This window comes from Leguminivora glycinivorella, chromosome Z (genome assembly GCF_023078275.1).
Source record: "Leguminivora glycinivorella isolate SPB_JAAS2020 chromosome Z, LegGlyc_1.1, whole genome shotgun sequence".
NCBI classification, from domain to species: Eukaryota; Metazoa; Arthropoda; class Insecta; order Lepidoptera; family Tortricidae; genus Leguminivora; species Leguminivora glycinivorella.
In genome coordinates, this window is record NC_062998.1 from 24,116,860 (window position 1) to 24,128,022 (window position 11,163).

The 11,163-nt window shown below is 35.8% G+C and overlaps 1 protein-coding gene across 1 annotated transcript in view; it reads left to right on the plus strand.

Annotated features, from left to right (window-relative positions):
• Positions 1-7,298, plus strand: part of LOC125241902 (5-hydroxytryptamine receptor 2A) — a 32,471-nt gene extending 25,173 nt beyond the window's left edge. The window contains exons 6-7 of the mRNA XM_048150607.1: positions 1,821-1,928; positions 6,401-7,298. Coding sequence (XP_048006564.1) covers positions 1,821-1,928; positions 6,401-7,298 — 1,006 coding nt within the window. The remainder of the gene's footprint in view (positions 1-1,820; positions 1,929-6,400) is intronic.
• The last annotated feature ends 3,865 nt before the right edge of the window (positions 7,299-11,163 follow it).

The following is an 11,163-nucleotide window of genomic DNA, read 5'->3' on the forward strand; positions in this document are numbered from 1 at the left end:
TTCTCTGAAATTTCGATATGCTCTTTGAAACATACATTTTGAGAACTTTTGACATCAGTTGTATGTCATGATCTTAACACCAGAATAATTTATAAGAAATAAAAACTGCCGCTTTTGGGGTTCTGGTGAAAGGTACATACTTGCGAATGTTGGAGTATGTAGAAATGTGTAGGTATTTTTTTAAACTGCTTTTAATGTAAATCTTTAATTATTTGATGGAAACACGAATACGTATACCGTTAGGTTTGAGGAGTTTCCTCGATTCCTTATGAATCCGATATCCGATCTCCTTAACAAATAAATGTCACTGTTCTGAACGTAAATACATGCTGTTAACTATTATAATCATTTTTAAGAAAAAAAAACCGCCGCCTTTGGGGTTCTGGTGAATGTTGGATTATGTAGAAATGTGTAGGTATTTTTTTAAACTGCTTTTAATGCTTTAATTATTTGATGGCAACAAAAATCAATATACGTATGCCGTTAAGGTTTGAGGAGTTTCCTGAATTCCTCTGGAATCCGATTATAAGAAATCGAAGCCTGACAAAATTTGACTAGAAAACTCAATATGCTTAACAAACATAACTAAATAAATGTCACTGTTCTGAACTTAAGTGCATGCTGTTCTTATAAAAATACCAAAGTCACCATAAGTAAATAAATAAATAAATAAATAAATAAATAAATAAATAAGCGTGCCGTTCAGATTTTAGGAGTTCCGTTCTGACCATCATCAGCAGTTCCACTGCACCAAATGTCACTGTTCCGTACGTAAATGCATTCTGTTCTTTCAAAAACACAAAAATCACCATATGTATGCCTTTCAGATTTGAGGAGTTCCCTCGATTTCTCCAGGATCCCGTCATCAGAACTGGGTTCTGAGAAAAATGGGACCAATCTGTATGCATATACTATCAATCAAAAAAAAAAATTTAATCGGTCCAGTAACGACGGAGAGGAACAAACATTAAAAAAAAATACAGACGAATTGAGAACCCCTTCCTTTGAGATTTGAGGCGGCGGTTAAAAATACCAAAGTCACTATAAGTGTGCCGTTCAAATTTAAGGAGTTAAACTAATAAAGATATTAAAAAAATGTTTCATGGGTCGACGAGGAATCCAGGGAATCAAAATTGCAAAATATACAAAAATCAAAAATCGTAAAAAACAGATAGCGATTTTTTTTCGCCCTGACGAAATACAAAAGTTATAGTCAGTAGACGGACTTGCCTGAAAGACGGCCTCCCCGACTATGGAGATGAGAGGTATTCTCTATTCTCCCTGTCCCCGACACTGGCCTTACCCAACAAAACAATATGGCTACAAGACGAAGGTATTATGCCAAAGGAGACTTGTGAGGAATATGGTCACCGGCAGAATTCAGCCATTTACTAAATAAATGTCCTATGAGTCGTCGGCAACTCGAACCCTCACCCGAACCCCACAGCAAAAAGGAGTGTACAAGTTTCTAATGGGTTGGCAACGCGCATTGACACTTTGAGTTGCAGGAATCCATAGGTTACGGTGACCGCTTTCTATCAGGCGCACCGTATGCTTGTTTTCCACCGACGTAGTATTAAAAAAAACAACCACACTAAGTTCATAGTTACAAAAAGCACAAGAAAATGTTGAAACACTGTTATTGTTGTTATTGTTAGTGTTAAAATATCCTAATTGTTGCATGTTTGTTGAATAAGAATGCCTAGTTGTTTATGTAGTAGTTTGTCCTCCGTGCCGATCTATGTAACCATATGTTAACTTCATATAAGTCTATGTAACCATCTGTTAGACTTCATATAAGTACATGTTGTGTTGCACAGCGAGCCCGCCCCATCAGCAATGACCGCACTGCATCAGTTTGGGGCTGAGATGTTGCGCCTGTCCCGCGGCTTGGAAGCTTCCGCTGCGTCTAAACCACAATATAGCGGGTATATATGAATTGGCATAATTTACTCAATCAAAATTATATATACTTATATTCCAAATTTATAGAAACTAACCAACATTTAAGAAATTAAAAAAGGTATATCTACGCGAAAAAATATTTTAATAATCAACATCGCAAAAAAGAGCCGATTGATAAGTGAGTCTTTGTGTAGTACCTAGTGTGTGCGCAAAAGAGTATCATGGGTTTTTTGTTAGAAATATTAAACGATACGAAACTATATGTTTATAGCCTTCTGTTTAAGTACGCAATTTATTCTGAATTCAGAGACTAAAGAAGTTTTGATTAAAAAATACATAGCTTAGAAGGTACTTACTTAAAGGATTTGTACATTGTCAACTGTAAAAGTTGCTCCAGAACGTGCTCCATAGATCTGTTGACTCGTCTTATGTCAACGAACTAAGAGGTATGTAACATGAGGAAACCGAAAGAATTTAACTACGCATTTCTGAGGGCAAAATAAAGATAAAATGTTATATGACGTTTGTGTAATGTTTTTTTTTTAGTTTTTTGGATGTATTTTCACAAAAAAGTTTATAACGTCTGTTATAACCCACTAGTTACAGCTCAGGCTGAAGTGGATTATAGACACGAGTTATTAATGTGCTTACCTCCTGAGTTACACATAATGTTTTTCATCACATTTGAAAAAAAAATCATAAGGCAACCTTCAACGGCGGGGTTACAACGAGTGTATCTTCACCTATATATATCGGATTCTTCATATAAATCCATTGTTTTTTTACTACAAACATTTTTTGAGCACAAAGAAACACTAAAATACTGCATATAAATTAAACACAATGTCCAACGAAACATACAATCGAAAAGGAAGAGGAGGCCCGTTAACCTTGGTCCCTTGGGAGAGGGGCAGATGCCTGTTGTGGGATGCCACGTGCGTCAACACTTTTGCTGCTTCCCACCTTAGCCGCACCGTGCGTTCGGCGGGGGCGGCGGCTGAAGCGGCGGCGGCTCGAAAGCGGGAAAAATACGCGGTCCTGTCCAATTATATTTTTGTCCCTCTTGCCGTAGAAACCACTGGCTGTTGGTGCGCAGAGGCCAAAACCTTTATTAGAGAATTGGGCGGGAGGCTGAGCGAGCGTGGTCACGACCCCCGCTCCGGGTCGTTCCTGTTGCAAAGGTTGTCCATCGCGGTTCAACGTGGCAACGCGGCGAGCGTGATGGGCTCCTTTGCAGCTGGAGGGACTCGGAGTGGATTTAGTGAGTAGTTTATTTCTAATTTTATTTGTAATTATTAATTTATTTAGTTATTTGTATAAGTCTTAATTGTAATTATTTTATTTCCATTAGAAGTTTGTACAATCGAAAATAATTTAAGTGTCCGCCAAAAACGATTATCAAGTTTAGTGTCAAAATTTAATTTTTTAATCAGTATACTACAGATACTGCTAAGTGGTGAGTTTAGTTTGTGTGACATGTTAGACTGCCAGATTGTAAATTATAACAATTTATCAGCATACAATTTACTGAATAAATGAAGAACAGACTAAAATAATTGTAAAACATTTAATTAATAAATAAAATTCACTTTTAATACCGTATACATAATACTTTTTATAGCTTAATAGTAAAATTTTGTATGTGCAACTAAAATCCTTGGCTGATTTTCAAACAGCCTATGCCGGAAGTATTGTAAGGATAGGTATTATTTTTTAAAACTAAATCCATTATTCTCTTGGGAACTAAATAGTACATTATTCTTCAGTACGCGTAGATACAATGACACCTTTAAACAGCAAATGTGATGAAATTCGTAAAATTGGCACTTAAAATAAAAAATTACAATATTTTTCTAAAAAAATACTTTTTACAACGAGTCACTAGTTACTTTTTGATGTGTATCAACGAGGACAGTTAGATTATGTCCGATAACGGCATCATCGCCATCAAAACAGCGTTTTAGTCTGAGAAATAATAAGTAATTGTTATTTTTTTAAATGCTTATAACTTTAAAAGTTGGCGAAATCCAAAAGAGTTTAATATGACATTTTACTTTTCTAATATGATGAGGAATACTCTACTAAAATTATTCGGTTTCCTCATGTTACACCGTGTATATTTTGGAGCAATTTATACACCCATTATTATTCATTTTCTCCACTCCAACTGATAAAGGCTATCTTAATTCTTCGAAAACTGACGAGAAATTTGTATGTTATTCACAACAGTGCCAAGTAATTATTTCATACAAATTTTAAGTGTTTTTCGTGTGAAAAATAGTGAAAACGCAACCGAGCGGTTAATTAGGTCTAATGGTCATAGTCATGTCTGATATCAAATTATTGGGCTTTGTGAGTAGTTCAGAAATATATAACATATTATAGCCTTTTTAGGGTTCCGTACCAAAAAGGTACAAACAGGAACCCTTATGGTGGACTCTTTCCGTCTGTCACATTCTTAAATATCTCGAAAACTACTAATGCTATCAACTTGAAATTTGGAATAGTTATGAACATTGTAAACCTCTACAAATAGAAAGTATTTTTTTTTTATTTATGAATTTTAATTGTAGAAAATGGCCAAAATGAATGGGGGGCAAACTCTAAATTTCAAGTTACTAGGTCAAGTGGGATATCGTTAGAAAGAGCTCAAATTGAACGTAAATAAACAATTTTTTATAATTTTTTTGTTGTGGAAAAAAAAGAATTTTGAAGGAAAATGTAAAAAAAAATTATGAAAATTTTAGGAAACATTGGTTTTATGTTAAATATTACAAGAAAAATATAATCGTGTTTGTACAAAAAAACTTTGCATATTTTTACTTTCAATTTACCCACCCTTGCGAATGTATATCGTACTTCAAATAATACGAGATGTTACGTAAACCATCTTCTTTCCAATAAAGTAAAACTGTTTAAATCGGTTAACATTATAAATAATTATCCCTGAAAAACCAACATAGTATACAGGTCGCGCAAATTAGTTTCAATCCACTCCGCTCCACGCTAAGCCACTTTTCATCTCGCTCTGCCGGTGGAAAACTACCATACTAATACTTTAAATCGGAAGTATTACAGTTCATTTTTACACTAACAAATATCTCAATAGGCTAGTTTCCAAGTAGTCAAATCAGCTTCTTTTTATGAACTGTCAAAACGATTTTCTAATATGGAATTCCTATGAAACACTGAGGAGTGACGTCGCGGTCAAATCATTTACTTTATATCTTTCTCTTTGACTTATTAAATAGAAATTATGTTTAAATATAACTACTGTCCATATTTTTCATCTAATTATGTGGTGCTTTATTTCGTGCACTGCGTAAAAAAAAATATTTTAAGTATAGGAAACTAGCCTATTAAAGTCCCGCACATCCTAGTCAATCTTTACTATTTCCATATTTAATAATGCAAAAAAAAATATAGCACGTGTAGTCCCTCGGCGAGAAAGAAGTAAAACTTCTTAATTCCTTCCTTAAAAACGTACAACATGAAAAAAATCGAATAGCTAGCTGAAATTAGCCCCCAGTCGTAATTGCCTCGCTAAACCTCCCTCGATAATAATCCCAATGCAAATTTCAAATCGTCAATGTCTAATTTGACAAGTTGGAAAGAGACTTCCGCTTGTAGTTTGTAACTTTCAGTTTTGAGAAATGGGCCCCAGCTCGCAATTATTATGTTACAATGAATTAAAAATATTTAATTCACAAGATGTACAAGAAAGTCACTTATGTTAACATTATATTGGGTAGCGGAATTAGTAAAGTGATAATTTGGAGTACTATTTTCATAACCGTAATAACAAGGCTCCGATCCTCCTACGCTTTGCGTATGTCGGTAAAATGTAACTCTCGTTCCTTTTTGAGTACAGATGTGCCGACGGAAAGTTTCCAAAATTCGAAATTTTCACATAGGAAAACTTCGGAAACTTTCCATACTTTGCATGGACAACTGTATGGATGGAAACTTTCCATTTCATAAATTTAAATTTCCTTTATTTCTCGTGAATTTATCAAGAAATTTAAGATTTTTTGGAAAGTTTCCGCATTTTGCACATCATTATTTTTGAGTATTTGGCGAGCCTTTACCAGTTGAAATGGTACTTTTTTATAATACGACAATGGCAGTAAGGCACTGATCCTACCGCGAACTAGTAAGCTATGGATAGCTCATAGCTTACTAGCATCGCGTGTCTCTTTTATTTGCACGGGAGTGATTATCTTTTGTTCGTTTTTATAGCCGATAGCACATAGCTTACTACCAGGACCAGTGCCTAAAGCCGCAAGAACCTTCAAAAGGTGTCGTGGAACAGAATAAAAAAAACAAACGTCATTTGACGAAAAAAATATATATACATGTATGATTGTATATTTATTTATGATGAGATTCGGAATTAAATAATACTGCATTGGAAGCGTATCAGCTTACGTCTTAAAAAGTAAGAATTTAGTAAATCTTTACTTGTAACATCTTTTAAATTATGTTTTGTTTTTAGACTTCAGCCATCAGAACGTGCCGGTATAGCCACGCCTGGGTCCATTAGTGTTTCATCTAGCTCACCTTCATCGATGCATCGGGATAGACGCCGACTGTCGGCTGCTATCGATGCATGTACAATACCACGTCGACCAAGAAGCGCTTCTGATGACGAAGGTAATGAAGGACTGCTTGTACCCAATATCTTAACTACTAAATCTCGTAGTTCCGAAGATGGTCTGCTTCTGCCGCCTCCTTGCACGTGTCCTTATTTTGGCAATGATTCGACTCCTCCGAGGCGTAATACAGATGTAATCATTGTACCTGGAGGCGATGTTAATGACTGTAACGGGTTTTCTCGCCATAAGAATGATGAGCCTTCCATCTCCTATTCGAGACGTTCAAGTCGAGGAGCATCATCTATGGTTACATGGGAAGAGGAAAGGAGGTGTGGAAGACGGAGTTCAAGTTTCGGCGTAGCTAGAACAACAGTGGCAACTCCTGTCCGAAATATACGGACCAGAAGATCATTAACATCCCGAGCACAACCGGCTAACCCAAGTCCATATCGCCACGCGAACCCAAGGACGCATCACTCACGGAACTCAAGCGTGATATCTCGCAATTCTTCACGTCACGGGCGGATATTACGTCTCGAACAGAAGGCTACTAAAGTCCTTGGGGTGGTATTTTTCACGTTCGTTATACTGTGGGCGCCTTTTTTTGTTCTAAATATGCTACCAGCTATTTGTCCGCGTTGGGAGAAAAACGTGCCTCATTGGGTTTTTGATTTCGTTATGTGGTTGGGTTACTCAAGTTCTATGGTAAATCCAATTTTCTATACAATATTTAATAAAGTATTTAGACAAGCTTTTAAGAAGGTGCTTCTATGTGAGTATTGTCAGGGATCAAGATAGCCCGCCCCGTGGGAGCGCGTTAGGCCGAGCTCGGACCCCGGCGTGAGCGCGCTCTCAGTCAATAGAAATATACGATCTCAATTTGTATAATACAACAAAGCACGTCAATCTTTTAATTCCCAATATTTTATTTCACATAATAATGTTAAAGACTGCAACTTCAGGTGAGAATTTGTTGGAAAAAACATCTTGGTAGAGATATATTATGGGTTATTGTTTATGTTAGTCGATAGTCACAGTTACTAGAATTTGGCACCATGTGTTTTAGGCTGTTTCTTTCAAATGAAGCAATATAGGTAGAAAGCTTACAAATGTTAAAAAACACATAAAAGATAAAAATAACGTCAGTAAAAAATCTTCTGTCATTTTAGCTGATTTTTGTAACTGTCAAGAAAAACAAAAAAGTGACCACTGACAATTATTTATTATTTTGTCAACCCAATTCACGTCACGAACCTAGAAAATAGCCGGACAGAGCACATTGAGCATGAAGAAAAGAGATGATACCTCTATTCTTCATGACATTGAGCAAAAAGTGTGTCAATAGGCTACATGTCTCCTAGTCAAATCAGCTTCTTTTCAAGAACTGTCAAAACGAACGACTTGCTAAATAATATGGAATTAATATGAAATCGAGGTGAGTAACCTCACGGTCAGTTCAGTTACTTTACTGACTTATTTAATAAAAATTGGATTTAAAAATAACTTCTGTCCATGTTTTTCTTATAATTATCTGATGCTTTATTTCGTGCATGGTATAAAATATTTCATTTTAAGTACAGTCAAGTTCTCTATAGGAGAATTCCAAGTTGAGGTATACGAGTAAGCATCTCGTACTAATAATCTAGTGTGACTATTAAGATCTAAAGGAACAATTTAGATCTACAATTATACAAACAAATTCAAAAGTAAAAAATGTATGTCTTGGGTAAGACCATGGTAAGACTTTCAACTCACGGCGACCGTTAATGGTTGGTAAAAAATAATTTAGAATCATAAATCCACAAAGCTCACGCAGCGCCATGCTCCGCACATTGTTAAAAATATTGTAAAATATGAGAATAGTTTGCTAATTATGGCAGTTGTATTACCAACTAAAAAAATAATAATCAATAAATAAATATTATAGGACATTCTTACACAGATTGACCGAGTCCCACAGTAAGCCCAAGAAGGATTGTGTTGCAGGTACTCATGCAGACAACGATATATACGATATACAAATACTTATATACATAAAAAAACATCCATGACTCAGGAACAAATATCTGCACTCATCACCCAAATAAATGCCCTTACGGGGATTCGAACCCAGGACCGCGGGTTAGCAGGCAGGGTCACTACGCTAGGCCAGACCGGTCGTCAAAAATAACTTATTATGGTCGTAATAAAGAGGATCGAGTATTATAGAGAGTTACTGTCGAAGTAAAATGTGTAATCACAGTGCATAGACTGCCATCTCTTGACACAGGCTTAAAACTTTTGAACCTCAGTTTTGACAATTTGGCCCATATTCTTAGCTTGATGTGTTAAAATGTCAAATATTAATATTAGCGCCATCTAGCTGAGCGTACCCCGAAGGTGTAATGCCATCTAGGCCACCCTACCTTTTTCTGTATGGTACTGAGGTACGTTTTTTTCTTAGACTTTATCTGTCTATACGGAGTTATACAGGGTGATTCAGGAGTCGTGAGCAGGATCAACCCTACATATACAGTTAATATTACTGCATCGTTTAACATCGTAAGTTACCACCACATATTTTTATTAATTTTTTACTATTTGTTAAATAAGAGTTTAAGTCTCTAATCATGGTCACCCTATAACGGGTGATAGCAAAAAAATGAGAATTAGTTTTTGAAGCCTTAAAAAAATTACTATTCCTTGAAACAAAAAATATTGTTCTAGAAGTTGTTACTACCTCTTTAAAGGGTTCACGAGCAATGTTTATTTTTTTTTCTTTTTTTTTACAAAATGGCGTCAAGACAAGAAGTACTACGAAAACGTGTTGTAAATTTTTATAATTTAAACGTAAGCAAGGGGAAAAAGTACACAGTGGATCATTTTAAGAAAGAAAATGTACCAAATTTTATTATAATTATAAACAATCCTTAAATCTCTGGCGATAATTCGGAAAAGCGGCAGCGGCCAGCCGGCGAAAATTATGACCAAGAGGAAGTTGAACATGCACTTTTAATAATAATGATGCCATGAGCCAACGAGATGCCGCTAGAAATTTTAAATGTACTCAGCCATACATTTGCCGATCTTTAAAAAAGATAGGTATGGAGTGCCGAAAAAAGGTGAGGGCACCAGAGTATACTAATGAGCAACAATCAACCATTATGTCTCAATGTCGCTGGATGACTCGAACTTACAAAGGGAAATCGTTCATTCTTGATGATGAAAGTTATTTCCCTTTGAGCAAAACACATATACCAGGAAATGACCGATATTATACCACCGATAGTTCTACAGCACCAGACAATATAAAGCACAAATATAAGCACAAGTTTGAACAAAAAGTTATGCTGTATGTAGCAATTTCCGATAAAGGTATTTCAAAACTGTGGTTCAAACCCAGTGGTTTAGCAGTTAACCAGAAAGTGTATGAAAGCGAATAGTAAGGCGGCGGAATTGAAAAAAGTCGTCTAGTTTTGAAGTTGATGTGACTGGAGAGTATACTGCTGACAAGTGGTATCGTTGTGATCGGTAGACTTTACTGAGTACCAAATAATGACTTGTCGCATTCTCAGACTGTGGGGGGGGTTAACTATAACGTCACAAAGATCGCGGTCCCGGGTTTCAATTTTTTGCCAATTTGTCTAGAACCCCTTATCCAATTTTGAAAAATGAGATGTCGATTGAAAGCGTATAACATGCTGATTAAGATTTCTTATATGTGAAAAGTATAGTTAAGTTAGTTATTTTTTAATTAACAATAAAGCAAAAAATACTTTTTTTTAACTCTCTTTTTTGATTTTTGTGACTCAAAAAGGCAATGAAAACGGCCACTTAACTAAAAAAATTGTTATATAAATCATTTAACTACATTATTAAGCTATCTGTAGCTTTTTAAATTTCTACGATCGGATAATAAATAAGCAAACTACAAGCAGATACCTGTAGGCGGGGAGTACCGCTTGACACGCGTTCCCATACATTCGGCGTCTACCAAATTACACCTCGCGCAAAATTCGTTTCAAGCAGATATACCTGGCCCCGTAGCCGAATGGCATTTCTCCGACGCCAAACGAAAGCGATACGCCGCTGGCTCTGTCGCGCCAATACGCAAGCGCGATAGAGATAGATATCTACTAGCGCTTCGTTTCGTGAGCGTTTCGTGAGCGATTGTGCCATTCGGCTAGCCACCCTGTAATCTTATTCATCGTAACCTATTAATATTGGTATCCTTTGAAAGTACAATTAAAGTCCTTTAAGAAACAATGTCAACCATTTTCTTAAAATCAATAATCGCCAGTCTGCGGTGGTTACAAAGAAAAAAAGCGGGGATGCAATTTGACTGGTTCCCTAGGTTTGATACCTTAGACGAGTTTAAAAGGGGAGGTAAAGGTGACATATGGGTTGTTCTCTGGCCTGAAAGCTACACAGAGGGCCAGGGGAGGAAAAACTAGGGTTTAAGTTTAGTTTTAAGTTACCTATTTTTTTTTATTTGTTGATACACTGATTTGTTTATTTTTTTTTGTAATTTTATCAAGAATACACGCTGGTTTCTTTTTGTGAAAATGCCCTTTTTTATGAGAAATGCGATGAATTTCATGGCATTTTCCGATAGATACTAAAATTAACTTTCAAATAAGGCCACATAGTCATACTTTTACTTATATAATATTAAGGGTAATAG